General features: G+C 30.0%; 2 protein-coding genes across 2 annotated transcripts; both read right to left on the bottom strand.

Moving 5' to 3' along the window:
* Window positions 1-5,900: 5,900 nt before the first annotated feature.
* On the bottom strand, window positions 5,901-8,455 carry LOC135959611 (activity-regulated cytoskeleton associated protein 1-like). Its single transcript, XM_065510592.1, has one exon. The coding sequence runs from the start codon at window positions 8,394-8,396 to the stop codon at window positions 7,659-7,661; it is 738 nt and encodes a 245-aa protein (XP_065366664.1). The 5' UTR covers window positions 8,397-8,455; the 3' UTR covers window positions 5,901-7,658.
* Window positions 8,456-15,807: 7,352 nt separating this feature from the next.
* Window positions 15,808-18,424, bottom strand: LOC135960965 (activity-regulated cytoskeleton associated protein 1-like). The gene has a single exon (XM_065512394.1). The coding sequence runs from the start codon at window positions 18,333-18,335 to the stop codon at window positions 17,589-17,591; it is 747 nt and encodes a 248-aa protein (XP_065368466.1). The 5' UTR covers window positions 18,336-18,424; the 3' UTR covers window positions 15,808-17,588.
* Window positions 18,425-26,492: the final 8,068 nt, after the last annotated feature.

Here is a 26,492-nt window from a genome sequence, read left to right as displayed (position 1 = left end):
TTATTTTCATTTGTCTCCCTCGCGATACTCCAACAGTAGTCTCCTAGCATATTCTGATCCCAAAAACCTTGATAATTCCTCTCGAAAAACTTCAAATCTTCATGGAAACGCTCTCTATGTTCGTCACTCATGTGTCCGAGGTTTTCCGGGAAAAAGTCCACATGAGAATGTAAAAAGTGAATTTTGAGGGATATATTTACACCCATCAGTTCAAAATTAAGTAAAAAATTCGCAACAATATCTCTGTAATTTTGACTTTTCTTATTCCCCAAAAATTCTTGAACAACAAGTTTAAAAGTATTCCATGCTGCATTTTCAACATCGGTTAATAGACACTAAAATTTGGTATCAACCAAAATTTTTCTTATTTGAGGACCCACAAATATCCCTTCTTTTATTTTGGCCTCAGAAAGACTCGGGAACACGCTGCATAAATATTGAAATGCTGGTTTTGTCTTATCTAAAGCTTTTACGTAATTTTTTAATGTAAATAAGCATTTTGCAGTGTTTGTGTTATAGGAAAACCTCGATTTGACTGAATAATTTTTCAGCAAATAAAACAAAAATGGTCTGGGTTTATTTTACACTTTCTAGAAGACATTTTAAAATAGTTTTTACTTTAGAGTTTTGTATTTAATAGCGATTTATTAACTTTTATCTACAGAAAAGATGTACTTTTAAACAGTATTTATTTTATTCCCGTAATTTTTTTCGGAATTTGTCAAAAGAATACAACTCTGAAAGTATCTAGTAGCTTCGCCAGAGTGTTGAGTACCCAAAAACAATGTAAATACTTAATTACTACAATTCGGTACACTACAGTATGCATTAGTAGTACTCAGGGCAAGTGAAAAATAAAAACCCATATATCTCAAAATTTTGACGTATAGGTGGGAAACAAAAAATGGTCAATTAACTAGCGTCCCTAGCTCTTCTCAAAAATATAAGTTTCATTCCATGAGCAAACAAAAATGTTTGATTTGTAAACTAGTGTAATTATTCTACATTGTATTTGGACGTTCGAGAAAAAACATGCATTTGCATATAAATCCGCCCCCTAATTATGACAGATTAAACAAATTTTTGTTGTGTTTCAAACTTTATTGAAGTAAAAGAGCATAAGTTGATTAAATATCTTTGTTTTATTGTCAAAAAAGTGAACTATTAGTGCAAGAGACCCGCTTCACCATTGATCAAAGTAAAATTTACGTCACCAATGGTGGGTTAATAAATCGAAAATCATACCACCGATTTGGGACTTTTAAATCTTTTTAGAAAGTTTATTCTATATACATAGTAGGGTATTCGAATTATTCGATTTTTCTCTTGTTCGAATAAAACGAATAATTCGAATAAGAGATTTTATATTGTTCGAATAATTCGATCACACGTTTAAAATTAATCGAATTATTCGAAAATCATTCGATTTTTTAAATATTTTGCAACACTTACGTACGCGGTAAATAACATCACTTATATACATATATTTTAAGATTATGGCCTTTGTCAACGTTATCATTATAAATGTCATCCTCAATATCACATTCGACGACCGTTTCAAAATCACATTCAACTCCACTTTAATCTAAGTTTATATTTTGATTATTAATTGCGATTCTTCTAATATTTCGCCAACTGAATAACAAATATTTTATTCCGTACCTTTTATTTTCATTGGTTCAAGTCCTAAGTTAAAAATTTTGAAAGATTTGTTTTTAGAATTGTAAGTTCTTGCAGTAATAATTATATCTTTATAGATGGAGCTATCGGAACACTCATCTACAGTGATCGAAAGTCCCTTTGTCTTTAGTTATTTGTCGAATTTCAGAAACAATACAATTTTTGTGAGTCATTATTACTTATTTAAATTTGAAATTATGAAAAATTTTAAGCAATTTAATAAATTTAAATATATGGGGCATTTCATGTCAAGTGAACCAACTTTTGAAATCGATGTCTTCCGATCGGGATGAAATTTGCACCAAGGTTAGCTCTATTGGATAGTAACTCAGACACAATTTTTCAACAACATCGGTCGAGAACTCTCTGAGTTATAGGGGGTAAAATTTTGACAATTTGGTCAAACAGGGGTTTTTTCTTATCCATGTAACTTATTACCTATTGTTCTTAGCAAAATGTGTCCCAAATAGTATAGATAGCTATTTCTTCGATCTTTCGAAAAAAAATATTTAAAAAAAAAAATAAAAAATGTTTAATATTTTTTTTCCGAAATCAAAAACTTTTTTGACTTTTTTTTAAAACACGTCCTTTTTTTTTTTTTTTTTTTTCTTAAAATAAAGTTTAGATATTTTCCTTGAACACCTACTTGGTCGCTTAGTGGGATGCGAGTGGGATATCTATCAAAATAAATATTTTGTAACTCAAAACATAAAATTTTTGACTTTTTTTGCAAAATCAAAAACTTTGTTGACTTTTTTTTTCAAAATGGACCCTTTTTTAATCTTTTTTTTTAGGTCAAACAAAAGCTTAGATATTATTCTTGAAGACCCTTTTGGTCGCTTAGTGGGATGCGAGTGGGATATCTATCAAAATAAATATTTTGTAACGCAAGACATACAATTTTTTAATTTTTTTTTGCAAAATCAAAATTTTTTTCCAATATGGGCCCTTTTTTAATTTTTTTTTTTGCTCAAAAGAAAGCCTAGGTCCATTCCTTTAAGATATTTTTAGTCCCTTAGTGGGATGCGAGTGGGATATCTATCAAAATAAATATTTTGTAACAATTTTTTAATTTTTTTTTGCAAAATCGAAATTTTTTTCCAATATGGGACTTTTTTTAAAAATTTTTTTTTGCTCAAAAGAAAGCTTAGGTCTTTTCCTTTAAGACCTATTTTGTCACTTAGGAAGATGTGAGTAGGATATCTATTAAAATAAAAATGTTGTAACTCAAGACATTCAATTATTGACTTTTTTTTTGCAAATTCGAATTTTTTTTCAAAATGGGCCCTTTTTTAAAAATTTTTTTTTAGTCAAAAGAAAGCTTAGGTCCATTCCTTTAAGATATTTTAGGTCCCTTAGTGGGATACGAGTGGGATATCTATCAAAATAAATATTTTGTAACTCAAGATATACAATTTTTGATTTTTTGGCAAAATCAAAAACTTTTTTGACTTTTTTTTAAAATGGGCCCTTTTTGTAATTTTTTTTTTTGCTATAAAGAAAGCTTAGGCCTATTCCTTTAAGATGGTTTTGATCGCTTAGTGGGATGCGAGTGGGATATATATCAAAATAAATGTTTTGTAACTCAAGACATACAATTTTTGTGTTAAAACATTTATTTTGATAGATATCCCACTCGCATCCCACTAAGGGACTAAAAATATCTTAAAGGAATGGACCTAGGCTTTCTTTTGAGCAAAAAAAAAATTAAAAAAGGGCCCATATTGGAAAAAAATTTTGATTTTGCAAAAAAAAATTAAAAAATTGTATGTCTTGCGTTACAAAATATTTATTTTGATAGATATCCCACTCGCATCCCACTAAGGGACTAAAAATATCTTAAAGGAATGGACCTAAGCTTTCTTTTGACTACAAAAAAAATTTTAAAAAAAGGGCCCATTTGGAAAAAAAATCGTATTTGCAAAAAAAAAAGTCAAAAATTGTAAGTCTTGAGTTAAAAAATATTTATTTTGATAGATATCCCACTCGCATCCCACTAAGCGACCAAAAGGGTCTTCAAGGATAATATCTAAGCTTTTGTTTGACCTAAAAAAAAGATTAAAAAAGGGTCCATTTTGAAAAAAAAAGTCAACAAAGTTTTTGATTTTGCAAAAAAAGTCAAAAATTTTATGTTTTGAGTTACAAAATATTTATTTTGATAGATATCCCACTCGCATCCCACTAAGCGACCAAGTAGGTGTTCAAGGAAAATATCTAAACTTTATTTTAAGAAAAAAAAAAAAAAAAAAAAAAGGACGTGTTTTAAAAAAAAGTCAAAAAAGTTTTTGATTTCGGAAAAAAAATATTAAAAATTTTTTATTTTTTTTTTAAATATTTTTTTTCGAAAGATCGAAGAAATAGCTATCTATACTATTTGGGACACATTTTGCTAAGAACAATAGGTAATAAGTTACATGGATAAGAAAAAACCCCTGTTTGACCAAATTGTCAAAATTTTACCCCCTATAACTCAGAGAGTTCTCGACCGATGTTGTTGAAAAATTGTGTCTGAGTTACTATCCAATAGAGCTAACCTTGGTGCAAATTTCATCCCGATCGGAAGACATCGATTTCAAAAGTTGGTTCACTTGACATGAAATGCCCCATATATGAACATTTATTCGTTTTATTCGATTATTCTACATAAAATTGTTCGAATTATTCGTTATTCGAAAATGGCCATTTTTAAATCGTTCGAATAATTATTCGTAAGAAATTATTCGATTAATCGAACGATCATTAGTCGAATGAATACCCTAATACATAGATTACGATTCAGTTATATTTCAATTGTAAATGCATTTCAAAACTTCAGAGCCTCTACGGCGAGAGTTAAACTATTATAACAGATTTAAATATTAGATTAAGTGTCACAATAATCCGAACCTTGAAATTATCCGAAATTCAAAACAAAAACATCAAACTTAAAAAATCATCCCTTTAGAAATAAACTTTCCGAATTCCCCATATTGGAATCAACATAAATATGTAAAACGAATAATAAATTACTAAGTAAGGATCACAAATTTATATATACTTTGTAAAATAAGTATGTATATCCCAAATCAGCCAAATTAGTACATAAGTTACCAAGATATAAGAAAACAACTTTCAACCAAAAAATAATAAAATTTAAAAATCGCCACCATCAAAATAAATGTAACATATCGCGAAATATTAGTCGTAGAACCAAAAATTATATACATATGTCCCTCCAGAATAATGTTCCCATACAAGGTTCCCATCAGAAAATTACTTGTACATTCATAATTGGCTTATAACACCGTACTACAAAAAGAGAAAAAATCGTTAGACACGAACCGGATGGTATACGTATGAAAGTATAAATCAAATACAGAAAAACTGCGTTTTCAGTTTCTCATTTCGTGATCCTGTTTCCTTTTAAAAGAACTTAAAATTTTCAGAAAAAAATTATTGGATATTCAAGGATAAAAATTTGAAAGGACATTATTGACATCTTTTGATCCTTGCAGGATAAAATAAAAATAATACGAAATATTTTACAACTCTTCTTGATCATTTGACACCAAATTTGGCATAGTAGGATGATAAAAATTATTTTAAAACATTTTTTTTTTAAAATGTACTCCTCTTTGAAGTCGTTTTAAAAGGAAACAGGACCACGAAATGGAAAACTGAAAACGCAGATTTTCTCCATTTAATTTATTGTTTCAGACGTATATCATCCGGTTCGTATCTAATATTGAGTGTCGTAGGGTGTAATAATTAATACCATGATGAAATTGGACATAAACAAGTTTTATATGAACCTAACTTCTACCAATGTTTGTGAGGATCGGACCATAATTGTCCCACCCCCCTCTATAAACCTCTATATACAAGATTCGACACAGCCGAATATATTGAGTTATTATTAAGTTTGTATAACGATGTCCTTTGAAATGAATTTCCCGAATGTATCCATCTATCAGATACACGTTCAGATACAATTTAGTTTTAAAAATCATCAAAATCGATCCATGATTGGCTGATATGTGGTGAAAAAAACACGACTACCTCGATTTTTAGAAATATTTTTGGATATATCAATTAATAAGTACTGTAATACCTAATATGTATGTATATCAAAATAATGGTAATTCAAAGGTATTTCCATCAAGAAGAAGAATTTTCATCAAAAATGGGTTTCACATTTATCATAATAGATGCAATTAAATTTCAAGTAAAACACAAAAAGATTTAGTTTTTATGAAAAAGCACTGTTTGTTATATTTATTATTTTTTTGATTTGGCTTTTTTTTCAATAGTTTTCTGTTATTTTTTTCATAAAATTATTTTCATTCTTAAAAACTATGTGATTACATAATACAAGCTTCCTAGTTTAATTTAATACAAATATAAAAATACAATTTTAACAATGCTTAGAACTAAAAAAATAAAAATATTAACTAAAATTCAAAAAAATAAACAAAAAACCAGACAATTTAAGATATAAAAACACTTAAGAGTTAAATTAGGGCCCACCTCCAAAGAGCGCCAACACTTAAATGTTTACAAAGCAGATTTGACATTTTGTCATTAATTTTTTTCAAATAAATATTGTCGTTGCTTTTTTGGTTACAAAAAATAAACTTTAGTTAATAATTAATGAGGAAGTTAGGAAAGCCTTAGAGTTTTGGAGGATTTCATAAAACTTTAAAGCAAATCTTAACTTATTAAAAGAGCTGGCGTGCCATTGGCAGTGATTTGAAAATGTCAAACATTTTAAAACAACTGCGTAGCGTGCCAATTGTACGAATGGCGACAACATAGCCATTGTAGTACAATTTCATGGAATATGATGAACATTCAATATATATAAATAAAGTTTTTTGCCATAATAAACAATTAAGAAAACAACTGACCTTAAACATAGGCAGGAGTATGATTTAGAAATTGAAACAAGTTATTCCTCACTAAAGAAATCACTTTAATTTTCTTAAGGCTTTAAGAAAAAGTTCTTAAGAAAATAAAATATTGCTTAAGCTTTAATGACTTCTTACAATTTTGAAACCAAAACTCTGGCTGTATGTTTAAATCATAATATTTTCAAAATTGTTTAAAATAGCGGGGGTTCCTCCTCCCTAGGTTTTAGCCCAAGGAAGAGAAGGTTTGTTATATTAGGTGATTGAAAAGGCTTTAAACAAAATCCTTAATTTTACTTCAGCCAGATCTTAAAATAATTCAATAAAATCAAAAGAAATTTATTCAAATATTTTAAAATTTTGCTTTAAAATTGAAGTTTTATTTAAAGCTAATTTCCAAATTACTTAATATAACAGTTTTTGGTTACTTTCCCTAAATAGACAAATTATTAATAACCTAAAAATTTAAAACTTATTTTTCACAAACACTAGTATTATCTTAGAAACTAGTTCTAAAATAACCAAGCGTTTTGAATAATTAAATCTAAATTTCAGTTATTAAAAATTTAAACATTTAAAGAAAGTTACCTTTGCGTTGGTGGATATTAAAGATATCCGGCTTTGTTTATGTGTGTTTACTAATTTGTTGTATACAAATTTGAAATTTCTTTTAAATCTAAAAGATTACCAGAAATTATTCGATCCAGACGTTCATGGCCTGTAAAGCCGGTTTGTAAAACTAGCGTGATATATTAATACAAAAGAGGCGTAACACTTTGTTAAATATTGAGAAAATTCTACACAAATTAGGAATATTTTAAACTTTTATATAAATTAAAAAAAAAAAGTAAAAGATTTATATAAAAATTAAAAAACGTTCTAAATTCGTGTAGAGAATCCTTGATATTTAACTTAGAGAAGCCTATATAAAGTTAATACTATAAGATAATTTATATATTTTCTTTTAAATTATGTCATTTACCAATGTCTTGTTTTTCTTTTGTAGGAAATACAATGAGTTTAAAGGTGGTGATGAAATGACATCTTGGTTTCCAACTTTTTGTTAAGTTGGGTTGTTATTTTGTTGGTAATTTAGTCTTCACTATTTGAGGCATTGTCGCCAGATTTACGTTTGCGACATTGTTCAAAAGTGTGTCCTCGGAAATTGCAGTACGTACATCTCTTTGTGCCCTTGGCGCCTTTTAGAGGACCCTGTTGACTGGCCTCATCTTCCATCATATTGTGCTCGATAATACGACCCTTTTCCAACAGTTCGCGGAAAGTTGTGATGTCATGACGGGCAATATGTTTGCGGTATTTGATGTTGAGCAAACCATAGACTAAGTCAATTTCGGTTTCTTCATCGTGTCTACCATCGGGCAACTGGGCCAATAGGGCTCTCTTCTGGCACACGAACGTATCGATAGCGGTTTTGTCTTCCTGTTTCTTATCGAAGATTTCCACATAGATTTGATAGGCCGGTTTGGTGGGCGAGAAATGGTCACGTATCAAAGCCAAAACATCATTCCAAGTTTTAGCTTCCTTGCGCACACCCTGCCACCAGGTTGAGGCCAAACCATAGAACAACAAGGAAACACCTTTCAAGGCATCCTCATCACTAATCGATTCGACTTCTTTGTATGTGACAATTGAGGTGATGAATTCTTCTACAGCTTCATGATCACGTTGGCCACCAAAGCGGGAAGAACAATTACTGAAACTTCCCTTGGACTTGGTTTCTGCCACAATAGTTCCGGAGGCAGCTGTAGCGCGTACAGACTCGATGAGTTGCTGTAATTGTTCGGTAGTCATTTGCACCATTTGAGCCATTTTGTGGGATGTTTTTACACTTTCGTTTTAAGTTTAATAGTTTTTAAATAATTTATTTTTTAAACAATAACAAAGCCACTTGTTTTTTGGCGAATGTTATTTGAGGTATTTTAAAGTTGGTCGTTGCGTTTGTGAAAACTCGCAGTAGACTAAAGAATTCCCTAAACTAGTACCAGTTTATATAGTCAGTTGCCGGCATATGTAGGTAGAAAGAGTCATTTGTTTTTTGTTATTAGTCATCTTCTCTTTAATTTTGTGTTAACACTAAAATACCAAAAGTGTTAAACAAAACTACTAAACAATGGATTTTTATATTATAAACCACATCATCACTATGTCTGATTATATGAAAACTGTCCGTATAACTTTAGGTTAAAACATAACTATACATTGTAATAATAGAGATAAGTGATTTAAGAAAATAGAAATAACAAAAATCTGTTTATTATTAATCTTATAAATTCGGGAGAGAGAAACATAATTTGTAAATATGTTTTTCATAATAAGTTTATTTTTAAATGCCCATTAAACGATAACATTTTAATCTAAATTAAATATCTTATCAATAAAAATAAATTCGTTTTCATTTGTTGCCGGTAATGCAGGTGTTAAATAAACAATTTCATCAATTTAACAAATTCAATATTATTTCACTCTCACAGAGTTAATTTTAATTAGCATGTGCATAAAATCTCTGCTCTTTTTACAAATAATAAAATACACTCAGAGAGAGAGAGAAAGAGAGCAAGAAAATCATTACAATATCCGAGTTCTTAGAAATTCAATAGGTAATTATTAGGGTATTCATTCGAGTAATAATCGTTCGATTAATCGAATAATTTCTTACGAATAATTATTCGAACAATTTAAAAATGGTAATTTTCGAATAACGAATAATTCGAACAATTTTATGTAGAATAATCGAATAAAACGAATAAATGTTCATACATACATATATTTAAATTTATTAAATTTCATAATTTCAAATTTCAATAAGTAATAATGACTCTCAAAAATTGTATTGTTTCTGAAATTCGACAAATAACTAAAGACAAAGGGACTTTCGATCACTGTAGATGAGTTTTCCGATAGCTCCTTCTATAAATATATAAATATTACTGCAAGAAGTTACAATTCTAAAACCAAATCGTTCGAAAATTATAACTTAGGACTTGAACCAATGAAAATAAAATGTACGGATTAAAATATTTGTTATTTACCTGGTGAAATATAAGAAGAATCGCAATTAATAATCAAAATATTAACTTAGATTAAAGTGGAGTTGAATGTGATGGAGAATGTGATTTTTAAACGGTCGTCGAAAGTGATATTGAGGATGACATTTATAATGATTACATTGAAATAGATGTAGGCCATGATCTTAAAATATATGTATGTATATAAGTGATGCTATTAACCGCGTACGTAATTGTTGCAAAATATTTAATTGAATGATAATAACAAATATTGCAAACCAACGTTTTCGTCTTATACATGATCTTCTTATATTTACATGATTTTGAACATCGTTGAACATCTTTGTCTAACATTGTAATAAACTTTTTGCGTATTTGTAAATGCGTCAATCACGCACTTCCTGACTTCAAATTAGCTACGTTCACTGACAATGATATCAAACTTTGGGCAGATTCCATTTATTGTGTAATTCCCCAAGACCACTTTATTAAGCAAAGATTCGGCAACGTTAATAGAGCTTGATGTACAATACAATTTGTTATAAATAATTTAGAAATAGTGAATAATTAATTTACTAAAGAATTAGTTACTCAACTTAAAACCCGAATTAATGAACGATATAAAAAGTTATTAATACGTTTATATTGTATTTGAATTCAGGATCATGTCCAACTAGCTCAAATTTTTTAAAGCATAGCTCCAAAACGGATACTAAAGGGTTTGCTAGTCAATTGTTTTGTAGATTGTTCGGGAGTTAAACTGATCAGAATACTTCTGATGAAAATTTAGTGATGGGCTTTGTTTTCGAATCTTTTTTACCATTATCAATACTCGAATTGTTAACTTTAAAGTTATTTTTTGTTTTTCTTTAACAATAAAATATTAAAAAACCGACATCAAAACTTCATTCTTTACTTTTTTAAAAAAATTTAAATTATTCGAATAATTCGATTAATTTTAAACGTGTGATCGAATTATTCGAACAAGTTAAAATCTCTTATTCGATTTATTCGTTTTATTCGAACAAGAGAAAAATCGAATAATTCGAATACCCTAGTAATTATATACTTTATTCTGGTGAAATAAAAAAAAAACAAATTTCTTTGGTATTCATTTTAGAAATAACTAAAATGACACAGGGTTTTTCTACAACCTCAGTATTATTTTATAAAATGCTATAATCGAAATAAAGAAATATCCAAGAAGTAACAGATATTATAAATAAAACCTAAAGAATATATAAATGTAAAAGCCATAACATAAATGTAGAAAATTTCGTATGTGGTTTTAAGCGAAACCTAACGAAACTGAGGCCTATTTGTCTATCAAGGCTTTCGGTTATTAATTTTAGTTTTAGAATTAAAATATTTGTTGTTAGGCCTAAGAATTCAGACAGATGAATAAAGAAAACGCAAAAAACATTGATAGAAATATAATTTGCTAAAAAGGTCTTCAATATGAGAATTATGGTTTCGAAATATGACAGATATGGCTTTATTATCGTATAACTCAAACTCTCTTTAGTCAAAAGTTTATTGAAAACCCCCTTGCAGAACATATTCTACATACTTGTTTCCTGTGACCTCAAATTCAATGTGTTGACATTTTTTTTGTTGATATTTTCCCGAAATAAATATTTTACTTGGTAGTAAGATAGTTATTTTTGAATGTATGTATATTGTATGACTAAGTACTTTTAGAATTACCTAATGTAGTACAGGTGAAACAAAAAATTAATTGGTAAACTTATATAAATATCTATGAAAGTCTACTCATACAAAAAAGTAGACCTTCATGTCCCAGAATATTTTCTATTACATTGTTTATTACACCCTTCACCTTCGTGAGAAGAGTATATATAATCCTTATAGATAGCGGAGCGATTAAGCCATGTCCGTCTGTCTGTCTGTTGAAATCAACTTTCCGAAGCCCTCAAATAACTTACATACACGATTCATACATCAATATCTCCGTAATTCTTCCGGCTCGGTTGCTATTTAAAATCGGTCCACAAATGGCTGAGATATAAGGAAAAAAAACAGGACAACCTCGATTTATATAGACAATATGGATATCTAATGATAGATATTTCAAATACTTTTACAATGACGCACAAAAGGTTGAAATGTACCAAAAGTGGGGATTAATTCAAAAGCTGAACTTTATCTGTTTCAGTCATGTTTGGTATTGGGATAAAGCATTAAATAATACATCACAAACTGCTAAAATTACAGTTGTGAGTAACTTAATTTATTGGCAGTGTGCGGTCAAAGTCAAATAATTTTTAAAAATTTTGCGTGCTGTGGTTAAAATTGAAAATTGTGTTATTTCGAGAGCTTATATTTTTTGATAAATCTGTTTAAAGTAGAAATATTAAAATGAAACCATCAACTTCAGGTATTTGAGAACATAAATAAATAATTTTTGTTTAGATAAATGTTTTGAAAATATTTTTTAAGATTTTTTTTTTTTTAATTCTCCATTATTGGGATTTTTTCGATATATAGATTGAGTTTAAAAAAGTTCAGGCGAGATCGGGTAAATTCCATTAAATGCTCTTAAAATTGAACTTTCAGCTTATATATACAGAAAAAATCGTGCGGGTTTATTGAGGTTTTTTACTTATTTAAGTTATAGTGAAAGAACTCCTCTTGCTAAAAAACATATTCTGATACAAAACAGGTTAAAAAATGTTTTTCTTACATTTTTTTTAAAGTTGTGTTTTTATGTATTTATGATTGTTCATTACAAAAATTTATAATATTGTCTTTTTTTTAAAAAAATTGCACATTTATAAAATTTTGTGAAAAACAAAAATTAGATTTTAAATTAAATTTATACTAATATAAATACATACAATAAATTTATATTTTGAATTTTTTAATATGCTTTAATTAAGTATGCTTTAATTTCCAATTTTATTCAATAATTTATCGCTTTCCATTCCAAAGTTACAGCATAAATTGTGAAAAAGGGTTAAACAAAATTTTTTTAACCTTTTTTTTCTCATCAATCATCATCAATAAAAAAATATAATATTTTAAAACTACGGCTTCTATGAATTAATCGCCACTTTGGGTACCATTCAACCCACTGTGTGACGTATATAAGACCATAGTAAGTTGGACCTACAATGGGTCAAAATCGGAAAAAATATTTTTTAACCCTAATTTTTTTTCATCAAAAGTTTTTTATCGCAAATATTAAAAAAAATTGAAAAAACAAAAAAAAAATTTTAATTTAACAATTTTTTTTAAAAAATTTAAAAAAAAACAATACGAAAAAAATGTTTTTCCAAAAAATATTTAAAATTTTTAAGATTCGACACACCCGAATATAGATCTCTTACTTGTTTAATATGTCTCATTTTATTATGGTAATAAAAGTAAAAATCAAAAAATCATTGATCAAAAATGCAACAGAAAATTGCATTTGCATTAAAGAGATCATGATAATCTTTCATATGGTTCCTGAATCATCCAAATCCGACCACAGATTTACAAATAATGAATACATAAACTTACATACTTTGTCGAATTTTGTCACTTGTCATAAATTTCGAAATTGGTGAAAAAAATCGAGAGTTTTTTAAAATTTTCTTAATGATAATAGTTTTGTTAGCGTACTTGATAATGTGTAATAATTTGTACAAATTATCACTGGAAGTTACAGGATTCCGTTCGTTTACTTTTAAAAACTTGTAACGAGAGAGCAAGAAAGTGTTAAAAGTGACAGTTCGTAGATAGAGAACATAAAAAACGTTTAAAACATATGGTTGCAAATGCAAACAAAACTAAAAAGTTGAAAATTAATACAATTTACAAGTTTTGCAAAGAAAAGAAGTAAAATAGCCCAAAACAAACGTTTTAAATTAATTTATAATAAAATACAACTTATTTTTACAAATTGTTGTTCGCTTACTTTTTTTGTTACTTTTAAGATTGAGAGTAATTTATTTTTACTCTCTAAAATAAAGTTACTGGATATTTTTTACTGGAAAGTACGCGAACACACCTAATGTTAAAATGGCTGCATAGGGTAGATGTGTGCCAAACATTAACAACATCTGAAGACCCGAGATGCATTTCTGATTGTTGTATGGTGAAATAAATTATATAATTTTAACATTCCGATAATAAATTATTTTTAAATCTTTTTAAAAATTTTATTGTATACAACATTTTATTAAGATATCGATTAACGAGCTACCAAATTATTTCCAAAATAAAATGTTTCTAAAATCTTATTTGTAGGTATGTGTGGTAACAAATCTAGTTAATGGGCACTAAGGAAAATAAAAACCTTGAAATATGAGATAGGAAGGTGATTTTGGTACATTTCACATTTTTCTGTCAAAAAAGAAAGCTTACCTTCGCAAATTGCTATTAGCGTCACTTCAAATTCAAATAAAATTGTAAGATCTTTACTCAATATTTGTTTCATGAATTTATAATAAAAATGTATAATGTTACTTTCATATAGAAAGGTCTAGATTTTTTGGCTAAATATAATATATGAGAGGTCCATTTATCGAAATAAATGAAAATCTGGGTTTCCAAAAAAAACACCCTTCACCAAATTATACTTAAAAATATTTTTATTTTAACAAAATTAATTATTTTTTTTTTAAATTTTTTTAAGTTTTTTTAAATTTTTTTTTTTAATTTTTAAACAAAAATTTTTGGAAAAATAATTTATGACAAAAAAAATTTTTGGATGAAAAAAAAATCGTGTTAAAAATATTTTTCCCGATTTGGACCCATTGTAGGTCCAACTTACATCGTTGCACTGGACTTATATACATCGTTGAAATGGACTTTAAAATATCTATCATTAGATATCCATATTGTCTATATTAGTAATCCAGATATAGATCAAAAATAGGGCAAAAATCGAGGACTTCGCTATCTATAACGATCCATAATATATGTACTTTGTGGGGTCGCAAATGAAAAATTTAGAAATTACAAACGGAATGACAAACTTATATATACCCTTGCCACTCATGGCAAAGGGTATAATAATGTTTAAATAGAAACATACGACATTTAGGATATTAGGACTACAAAGTTTACGCAGGCCAAAGTTTGTCATTTTCTAACAATATTGAAGTTAGAAAATTGTTATTAAATTAAGTATTAGTTTAAAAAATTATTTTTTCCCGTTGGACCGACTATCCTGATTGTGCGTTTAACATTAGATTGGGCCGTGTGATTTATTTCTATATGAAACATATTTCTGTTGAGTTTTATTTGGATTCAAAAATTTTTAATCAAAGTGATTTTAGGAAGTTGGTTTTATATGGGAGCTACATATGTATGTATGTATAATAATGGACCGAAGTGAAATTTTGTGTAGATACCTATAAATTAAATAATGGAACGAAACCGATGTATCCGAACAAATGTATGTACCAAATATGATCGAAATATCTTCATAATTGCGATCTATATGGACTGAGGACAAAAACCAAATAAAACTGAGTAAGGTCCATAAATTACACCATTTTAAGTCGAAATTGAGAAAATACTAATTGATATTGAGAAAATCATATTAATATTGAGAAAATATAAATTGAAGTTAAGAAATCCAATTTAATATTAAGAAAAATGCAACTGAAATTCAGAATTCGAAATTAATTTTCAGAAAATGATAAATTATGTTGAGAAATAATAAATTTTCTATTCAGTTTCGTACTCATAAGAAAAAAATATTTAAAAATTGTCATAATAATTTTTAATTTTCAATTTCACGCTTTCTTAATATCAAATATGTACACATAGATAGGAAACTCTACTTTCAAAGACCTAACTCAGTTGTCAAAAACCTAAGTGGTGCTAATGAATTTGTAAAAAAAAACTACGAGAAAACGAAAACAACACTGGTATGTGTAACTTTTTAGAGTAATTTTTTTGGTTTGAGTTTTTTTGTTTAGTTTTCCCTCTACATATGTATATTTTCTCTATGTTTAATATTAATTTAGATTTCTCAATTTCAATTCTATTTTTCTCAATATAAATTTGCTATTCTTTATTTCAATTTGTTATTTCTCAACATTAATTTGGATTTCTCTATTTCAATTTATATTTTCTCAATATAAATTTGGATTTTTTCATTTTCAACTTGAGAAGGTGTAGAGTTAAAGCCCAATTTGTTCCATCCCACTGTAACAAAAATAATATTGCCATAAAATGTAAAGTAAAACACAAAAAGATTTAGTTTTATAATAAAGCACTGTTTGTTGTTTTTATTAATTTTGTCAAACTTGCTTTTTTTTCAATTGTTGTTTTTTTCTTCTTTTGTTTGTTCTCTTTTTTTCAAAAATCTTAAAAACTAATTACAAAATGCAGAGTCTGAGATATAAAAATACAATTCCAATGCTTAGAACTAAAAAAAAATTATAGTATTAACTAAAATTCAAAAAAATAAACAAAAAACCAGACAATTCAAGGTGCAAAAACACTTAAGGTTGCATTACGGCCCACCTCCAGAGAGCGCCAACACTTAAATGTTTACAAAGCAGTTTTGACATTTTGTCATTATTTTTTTTCAATTAAATATTGTCGTTGCTTTTTTGTTTACAAAAAATAAACTTTAGTTAATAATTAATGAGGAAGTTAGGAAAGCCTTAAAGTTTTGGAGGATTTCATAAAACTTTAAAGCGAATCTTAACTTATTAATAGAGCTGGCGTGTCATTGTCAGAGATTTGAAAATGTAAAACATTTTTAAAGGACTGCTTGGCGTGCCAATTGTACGAATGGCGACAACATAGCCATTGTAGTACAATTTGTTTGCATTTAAATGAATGTGAAACATTCGGGTTTTTAAAGGTTTTTTTTCGCAAGCGAAAAAAAGTTTTTTGCAATAATAAAAAATTAAGAAAACAACTGACCTTAAACATAGGCAGGAGTTTGTTTTAAAAATTGCTACAAGTTATTCTTCACTAAAGCAACTACTTTAGTTTTCTTAAGGCTTTGAAAAAAGCTCTCAAGAAAGTAAAATACTGCCTAAGCTTTAATAACTTTTAACAATTTTGAATGCAAAACTCTGGCTGTATGTTTATATCATAATATTTTCAAAATTTTTTAAAATCGCGGGGGTTCCCCCTCCCTAGGTTTTACCCCAAGGAAGAGAAGGTTTGTTATATTAGCTGTTTGAAAACGTCTTAAACAAAAGCTTAAATTTTACTTAAGCAACATTTTAAAATATTTGAAAAAATTACAAGTAATTCTTTCAAATATTTGAAAATTTCGCTTTAAAATAAAAGTTTTATTTAAAGCTAATTTTCAAAACAACTAATATAACGATTTTTGGTTCTTTCCCAAAATGTTTAAATTATTTATAACTTTAAAACTTAAATCATAGTTTTCGGTATCACTTAAACAATTTCAGAAACAAGTTCTGAATTTGCCAAGGGACGTGAAAAGTCAGATAAAAATTTCAGTTATTAAAAATTCAATCATTTAGAGAGAGTACCTGATACACATGGATATAGAAAGATATCCGGCTTATAATATGTATGTATACTTGTATGTATGTATGTAAAGTTTAATAAACTTTCGTTAAATCAAAATGATTTTAGAATTGTCAGGGTCCAGGCGTTCTTAGCCTGTAAAGCCGGTTTGTAAAACTAGCGTGGTTATTAGAGAGGAGGCGTAACACTTCGTTAAATGCTAAAGTAATTCTACAAAAATTAGGAATATTTAAAATTCTTATATAAATTAAAAAAAAAATAAAAAATTTATATAAAAATAAAAAAACCATTCCAAATTCTGGCAGAGAAACCCCAACACTTAACTAAGAGAAGCCTATATAATTTAAATACTTAAAGAGAATAGTTTTTCTCTTTAGTGATGTCATTTACCACACACTGTTTGTTGTTTCTTTAGGGGAAAATACAATAAGTGCTGTTGTTTATGGTTGAGATAAAATGACATCATGTTTTTCAACGTTTTTTTCGTTGAGTTGGTAGTTTTGGTTGTGTTGTTGCTAATTTAGTCTCCATTGTTTGAAGCATTGTCGCCAGTTTTGCGTTTGCGACATTGTTCAGTTGTATGACCTCGGTAATTGCAGTAAGTACATCTCTTGGTGCCCTTGGAGCCTTTTACAGGACCCTGTTGATTGGCCTCATCTTCCATCATATTGTGCTCGATAATACGACCCTTTTCCAGTAATTCACGGAAAGTTGTGATGTCATGACGGGCAATATGTTTGCGGTATTTGATGTTGAGCAAACCGTAAACTAAATCAATTTCGGTTTCTTCATCGTGTCTACCATCGGGTAACTGGGCCAATAGGGCTCTCTTCTGGCACACAAACGTATCGATAGCGATTTTGTCATCTTGTTTCTTTTCGAAGATTTCCACATAGATTTGATAGGCCGGTTTGGTGGGCGAGAAATGGTCACGTATGAGAAGCAAAACATCATTCCATGTCTTAGCTTCCTTGCGCACACCCTGCCACCAGGTTGAGGCCAAACCATAGAACAGCAAGGAAATACCTTTCAAGGCATCCTCATCACTAATCGATTCGACTTCTTTGTATGTAACAATTGAGGTGATAAATTCCTCCACAGCTTCATGGTCACGTTGGCCGCCAAAGCGGGAACTACAATTACTAAAACTTCCCTTGGACTTGGTTTCGGTCGCAACATTTGCGGCTGCACCACTGGCAGCTGAAACACGTACAGCCTCGATGAGTTGTTGTAGTTGTTCAGTAGTCATTTGCACCATTTGAGCCATTTTGTAGGAATTTGTTGTTTCTGTTTTTTTTTACTTTTGGAACTTTAAACTAAATTTAACACTTTGTTTGTTGTTGTTGTTTGAACGGTATTTTTTTGTTTTTTGGAAAATAACAAAGCCACTTAGAATCTGGCGAATGTTATACCGTATATTTGGTCGTTGCGTTTTAGAGAACTCGCAGTAGACTGAAGAATTCCATGTACTAGCACCAGTTTATATAGCCAACATCCGGCTCTCATTAAAAGAGAATCAATTGTGTTCGTTGTTGTTGTCATTAATCATTAGCAACAAAATCTCTCCCGTTATTTTTAACACTATAATACCACATGCCATTAAAAACAGTGATGTTGACTGTTTCAATAGAAAATTATAGATAAATAAGTCTGGTTGTAGAATTGTTAATTTTACAATTTGTTGGTAGCCAGATTTAAGCAATGGTTTTTTGTTACTTTCTTGGCTTGCATATCGACATTGCAAAATTTTTCCAGAGAATGCTAATTTTACAGCTGAATAATTTTAATACGTTCTTGCGGTGTGAACCGCAGTACTGAAGAAAATTAAGATGTCAGTATGACACCACTCACCCGTGATCTGTAGAAAAAAAAACAAAAGAAACATCAATCCAAATCTTGCCTAAAACTCCAATCGCTCATCAATGAGTTGGAAAAATATGTGGTGGAAAATAAAGGAATGTGTCCACCAGAATGGCCCTTATTTCGCACATTTTAGATTTCCATGTCCCCAACTCATAATTTAGTTCACAATCATCTAAAACTCAAATGCTGAAAATTTGGACAAAATCGGTAGTATATTTTGAAGTTTCAGGATTCACAGCCATACAAAAGGACGGAACGCACGTTAGATTAAAAGAGGTGCGGCTTGGTCCTCAGATGAATATGTAGTGATTTCCAAGCTTTTTGTAGTGCCCCAAATGCTTGGTTTGCCTTTTTCATGGGATTTTCAATAACTTCTAGCGAGCAGCCTGATGTTGATGTAACACTACCCAGATACATATATAAACGATTGAACATCTTCGAGTTCTACGTTGTCTATTTGGAACTTTTGAAACTTGGTCGTATTTAAACGCAAGACCTTGGTCTGTCATATCTTTGACAGCTAGGAGACATATGAGTAGCCGCAGACCAAAAGGTACTTTTTCGAATTTTTTTACAATTTGATTTTATGGTATTTTATAATATTTGTGTTGAAATCTTCTAGAAAAAATCAATTCCCAAAATTTTCAAAAAAGTACCTTTTGTTCTCATATATCGTCGGCATAATCGAGTTTTTAGTTAGGACCTAAGAGATGCCTCTTCTATTGGTTGTTGCCTTAAGCATTATAACGTCAAGTACTATATTGAACAGCAATGGACATAAAACACAGCCTTGTTAACTCTAAAGGATCTTATTTAAATAGCCTTCGAAACTTGTATCTTTAATTGCGAAGCTGTTTCTCTCCATTCAATTTGTATGCTAAAGTTGAAGAAACTTGGAACAGTTGTATTGGAATACCTTTCTTTTAATTCGATAATGTGTTTATCTTAATACCTGACATCCAGCCTCAATTACTCCCATTAGCCTTATACCGCCAAATTTTACTTTAGTCAGCTATAGCAAAGGTTATGGAATCTTTACTATTACTGTTGGCAAGGAGAATTTTTCATTCGGTTTTATATTATTCTCAATATCTAACTGCTGCCCAGACTACTCCAATTCTAAAGCCAGAAAACTAGTACTCTTACTACCTCCAATAGAATTAGTCTCCAGAAAAACTAATTTGAAATTTATACTATTTCCAACACAGAATAAGCAATAGTTGAGGGTCCGATTTGAAATTGGAGAAATTCTCAAGTTATAGAGGGATGTCAGAAAATGTTTAAATCATAAATTCCAGCACAAGTTTTTATGCTTGGGTCTTCCTATTTTGAACCTATTCGGTAAACACATACTCTTTGGAGTGCTTTTCACATTTCCATTTCTTTTAAATTTGAGAAAAAAATGAAAGACAAAGAGAATTAGAGGCATTACTCCAGGAAGCTTGTTGCAAAACTCAACAAGAGCCAGCAAAATCATTGGGAGCTACTCAAGCAGAAAACGTTAGCGAGTAGCAGGATTCATCCAAAAGCAGGGAAATTGTCTACCATACAAATTGAAGCTGAGAGACCTTGAAAGACGATTTTGAATGTCCGAAATTATGTTTGAACGCTATAAAAGAAAATCATTTTTGCACCGAATCATTACTTGCGATGAAAAATGGATACCTTACGTTAACCCGGAGCATAAGAGATCGTATGTGAAACCTGGCAAACCAGCCAAATCGATAGCAAACCCAAATATCCATGGTGCTAAGGTAATGTATTTGGTGGGAACAAAAGAGTTCTATCTATTATAAGCTGCTGAAATATGACCTGACCATCACAGGGAACCTGTACCGAACGCAACTGATTCATTTGAAGCTAACATTGGCCGAAAAACGCCCAAAATATGCGGTCAGACATGAAACCGTAATATTTCATCATGACAACGCTAGGCCGCCACATATTGTAAAAGTATTTAGAATGAAGTGGTTGGTACGTTTTGAATCAGACCGTGCTCCGTCCCACTACTATTTGTTTTGATCGATGTAGAACGTTCTCTATGGGATACGCTTCACTTTGGAACAGAGTATCCGAAATTGGCTTGGTTCGTTCTTGGCCTCAAAAGATGAGCAGTTCTTTTGGCTCGGAATACATACGTTGTCAGAAAGATAAGAAAAAGTTCATAGCTAATAATGGCCAATACTTTGAATAAATTACATATAATGAAAAAATGTTTCAAAGTTAAAAATTTTAAAAAATCCCGCATTTCTAAGTCATACACTCAATATCTAATGGTGAAGGGTATGTGAAAGTAAATTTCTCTGTTTAATTTTTCCATTTTAGATTATTTTTTTCGGAAATGTAAATCAAAACATTTAAATAATCAAAACTCGCCAACATGACATCATTGTATTATTATTTTATGAAAAAACTCTTATCTTTTATTTGTTGTGCATTAAATACTAATCAATATTATATAGGTATAGATATGTATATTTTTATCAAACATTAACTGATAACATATTTTAGTTTAAAGAAAAAAAAAAATCACCCAAAAATTATGTCAACGAATTTTAAGTTTATTTGTCTTTTTACAATTTTATTTAATTTTTTTCATAAAAATCGCTTATTTACTCGAATTATAAAACAATTTCGTAATAATGGCAAATTGTATTCTTAATTCTTATGCTCCCAGAATTTATTTTAAAATTTAGCTTTAGCTCTTTTTAAATGAGAACAAGTTGGCTAGAAAATAACATAATTCCAAGAATTTCAGTATGTAAAAAAATATGTATGTGTTTTTATTTAAGAGTATTTTTGTTTGCATGCTACTGCAAATGAGCTGGTAGTGGTTTATTAACATGCCAGATTCTTGCAAAGCGAATTAATATAACAAGTAGTGGCAGTGGAGAATTCAAGCATATACCGGCAGATTCAAGGCGAATTTATATACAAGGTGGTGTCGGTGGCGAATGCAGGCAAATACGAGCGAATTCATGCATTTTTTATATATGGAGTTTGACATTCGAAACAATGAGAGAGTGGTTTTGAATGTCAAACTTCATATATAAAAAATTAATGAATTCGCTCGTATTTTCCTGAATTCGCCACCGACACCACCTTGTATATGAATTCGCCTTGGGCAGATTCAAGGCGTATTTAACAAGGTGACAGCAGTGGCGAATTGAAATAAATACAGCCGAGTTCACTTATTTTTTATATATGTATAGAGTTTGACATACGGGCGTATGGTCGAATATTTTTTATATATGTAGTTTGACATTTGTGCGTGCTATTTCTATAATCAGCTGTGCTGCCGATGGCACCTTATTAAATGCACCTTGGGCAGATTCTTTAATTAAACACTTTATATAAATAAATAATGAATTCGCTCCTATTTGCCTGAATTCGCCACTGCCACCACCACTTGGCAAGAATCTTAGAAAAAACCTAAAAAACTTTTCCGATATGATCTTTGGCATCTTCATTTCTACCTAATTGAACTGGAAATGAATTGCTATCAATGTTTGTTAAAACTTTAATTTATAGCGTGTCTAACAGTCACTTATCATCGCCCTAAAAGAAATATTGTTCCACATACATGGGTACATACATACATGAATATATTCTAGAATTTGTTTACAATAAGTGGTGAAATCGTTAAAGAAAAAATAACAACTAACAACCACTAAATGACGCACTAACTATAAAACGAGTTCCAATAATAAAAAAAAAATGAAATCAAATTTGTTTGAATTTAATTTTATGTCCAAACTTTTATACAAAACTATTGCTAATTTATTGCAAATTAATAATCTACAAATAATATTTTGGGGGTTTTATTCAAACATATTGTTATACATAAAATGTATGACTCAGTTTAGATCTAACTAAATACTGGACTTATAATTATTTGCTCTTTGCCCATCTCCTGTGTTTTTAGTCAGCAGAGGAGTTATAGCAAAATTTTACTTGAAATAAATGACCGAGTTATAAAAAAAGGAGCTCGATTAACTTGATTTTTTTACCAAAAATTTATACAGAAAAAATTATACAGAAAAATTAAATTTTGCAAACTTCCCGAAAACCTTTAGGCAAATCTGATGGAAATACTTTTCGAGAAAATCATCCAAATTGACAGAGATAAAATCGGTTTTTCTGTTCTAGTGAACATTTTAAAATTTCACCTCAAATAAAGCCTACTTTTAAGTGGGTGTGTTAGCTATGACCTTTCCCATCTTTCTGACAACTTGTGAATTCCGAGCCAAACGAACTGCTCATCTTTTAAGGCCAAGACGAATCAAGCCAATATTGGATACTATGTTCCAAAGCTAAGCGTATCCCAAAGATATCGCTCTGCTTCAATCGAAGCAAATAGTAGTCGGATGGGGCATGGTCTATACTATAAGTCGGCGCATATTCTGGGAGTTTTTCGTTCAATTCTCGCTTCAAATGAATTAGTTGCATTCGGTACCGCTTCCATGTGATGGCCTGGCCAGTTTCAGCAGCTCATAATAGATTGCGTACTTTGGGTCCCAGCAAATACAGAGCATTACCTTAGCGTCATGGATATTTGGCTTTGGTGTCGATTCGGCGATTGACCGGCCTGCACATACGATGTCTTACACTTCTGGATCCATTTGTCATCGCAACCGATGCAATAATGATTTTCTTTAGCGTTCAAGCAGTATTTCGGACATGCGAAATCGTCTTTCAGGTCTCTCAGCTTCAATTTGTATGGTATAAATAGTAGTCGGACGGACCAAGGTCTGGACTATAAGACACTTTCATTACTGGCCACTTATTCTGGGCGTTTTTCGGTCAATGCTCGCCTCAAATGAATCAGTTGCATTCGGTACAGGTTAAATGTGATGGTCTGGCCAGATTTCAGCAGCTCATAATAGATAATATCCTTTTACTCCCACCAAATACAGACCATTACTTTAGCGCAATGGATATTTGGCTTTGGTTTCAATTCGGCTGGTTGAACGGCCTTCACGTACGTTCAATTACGCTTCGGGTTATCGTAATGAATTCGTTTTTAATTTCAAGTAATGACTCGGTGCAAAAATGATTTTATTTTATAACGTTCAAGAGATATTTCGGACATACAAAATCGTCTTTCAAGGTCTCTAGGTTTCAATTCGTATGGTACCTGCAAACGTTTTGAAATTGCTGATTGAGTAGCTCCCAATGATTTTGAAAGCTCTTGTTGAGTTTGACAACAATATTCATGGAGTAATGCCTTCAATTCTTGGTCTTGAAACTTTTGTGGCTGGCCTGGGTGATCTTTGTCTTCCGGGTCAAAATCATCACATCGGAACCGAACAAACCAACTCTGACACGTTGAAACCGATGGAACACATTCACCATAAGCACTGGTAAGAATGGGGAATGGAAATGGGGGCGCACTAGTCCATCTTTGATTTTCACGAAAAATGTCTTTTTGCTGGTAAAATGCTCAGTAAAACAGCCCACATCTTTTTTTTGCTGTTTTATTTGAATTTTTGTTATTCCTCTATCTTATACAACTAATCTTTTCAAATAATTAATTTTCAAATATTTTTTTGGAATAATTTCTTCTTGCAATTCATGTTTTCTTACTAATTTTTGCATGCTGAACATGAATTTTACATTTTTCAATCATTTATCGAAATAGCGAATGCCGATTCTGAATTGAATTACCATGAAAATATAATGTCCATGGCATAAAAATAAATGGTTAAAGTTGGTGTTGGTTTAAAAAAGTGTCTAATTTTAAAGTGTCATCTATTATTTTGCGATAATTTACACCAATCAAACTCCAAAAAAAAACCTTGAAGAGCTAAATAAAGAAGTGGCCACTTAAAATCCGTATGGATTAAAGCCAGCATAACTTTTAAATGAAACAACATATGTTAACATTTTATACATGAAATTAAAGGTAATTTATTAAGCTTTAAAAAAATATAACTGTAGGTTTATGTGTCTTTATTGCGAACAAATGTTCTGGATTTTGTTCATATGCCTCCCATTAATAGCTGCACAACTTTTCTTCCCACTTCTACCGTTATTCCAGCATATTTATTCCACTTAGTTCTCATGAAAATCTGGTTATTTACTGTACCTGCACTCTTTTTAAATTTACGTTTAACAATTGCCCAATATATCTCGATTGGACGAAGATTTGGCCAATTTGTTTAATTGATGTGTTTTGGTATAACATCAATATTATTCTCATTATACCACTTCATAGTTGTATTTGAGTAATGACAACTTGGCCGAAACTTTGTATCAGATGTCTTATAAATGACAGCAATCGCTTTTCCAAACTGTCTTTTTATATGGATCATTTCATGTCAAGTGAACCAACTTTGGAAATCGATGTCTTCCGATCGGGATGAAATTTGCACCAAGGTTAGTTCTATTGGATACTCAGGCACAATTTTTCAACAAGATCGGTCGAGAACTCTCTGAGTTATAGGGGGTCAAATTTTGACATTTTGGTCAAACAGGTGTTTTTTCTTATCCATATAACTTATTACCTATTGTTCTTAGCAAAATGTGTCCCAAATAGTTTAGATACCCAGCAAAAACTTTGCTTACCTAGTAAGCCAGCAAGTATAATTGGAGCAAAGCGATAACTACTTATTATTTGACTGAAACACTACTTACCGTTGTTCGAGATTTTTAAAAAATTCAGGGGTCAAGCTTACAAATGTACTTACAATCAGTTGAGAAATAAGTAGTAAATTCACAACAAGAATATGTAGCTAAAAAAAAAACACAAAAAATATTGCCTTGTGTGGGAATCGAACAGTCACATTATTTGCTTGTGTTTGATAGTCAAGCTGCTAACTCACTGCTCCATGTACGAGTTATTTTATTGTAAGTTAACAATAGTTTTAACATCAACATATAAATGAATATGACATGAACAAAAAAATTAATGGCTTTGACAGGTGGCGAACCACTAACCTCCCGTTTTCCAGTCAAACACACTAGATAGCTGTGCTAAATGCAAAAGTTCATTACCAGCCTGCATAAAAATAAGTACTTATTCTAGTAAATAAAATAATGTGCTGGGTAACCACCACTCCTTACAAAAGAATGCATGAAATAACTAGTGTTCATTACAAAAATTCACAAAATTTTTCCTGGGTAGCTCCTTCTTCAATCTTTCGAAAAAAAAATATTAAAAAAAAAATAAAAAAATTTTAATATTTTTTTCCGAAATCAAAAACTTTTTTGACTTTTTTTTAAATGGACCTTTTTTTCTGAAAATTCTTTAAAAACATGTCTGAAAAGCTTGACTCTTCAAACCGCAGCTGCGGATTGCCTGCCAAATTAATAATTTTGTTCAATTTTACGTATTCATATTTAAAGGCCACACAACCTCGAGCTGACGAGACGTAAAAATTTTGACCTGATATCTGCCGAAAATCAAATTTTTATCTATATTTTAACCCGACAAAGTCGGATTTTCTAGATATTTGTGCACAATTTTATCTCTAGCTTAATTTTCCATTGTGTCTACACTTTTTAAAACTAAACATAATGGCCCATAATCATAGTCAGAAATAAAGTATATTTTAAGGGA

Source organism: Calliphora vicina, chromosome 5 (genome assembly GCF_958450345.1).
Source record: "Calliphora vicina chromosome 5, idCalVici1.1, whole genome shotgun sequence".
NCBI classification, from domain to species: domain Eukaryota; kingdom Metazoa; phylum Arthropoda; class Insecta; order Diptera; family Calliphoridae; genus Calliphora; species Calliphora vicina.
Note: the sequence above shows the minus strand (reverse complement) of the source record. Positions and strands in the feature narration are given on the sequence as shown.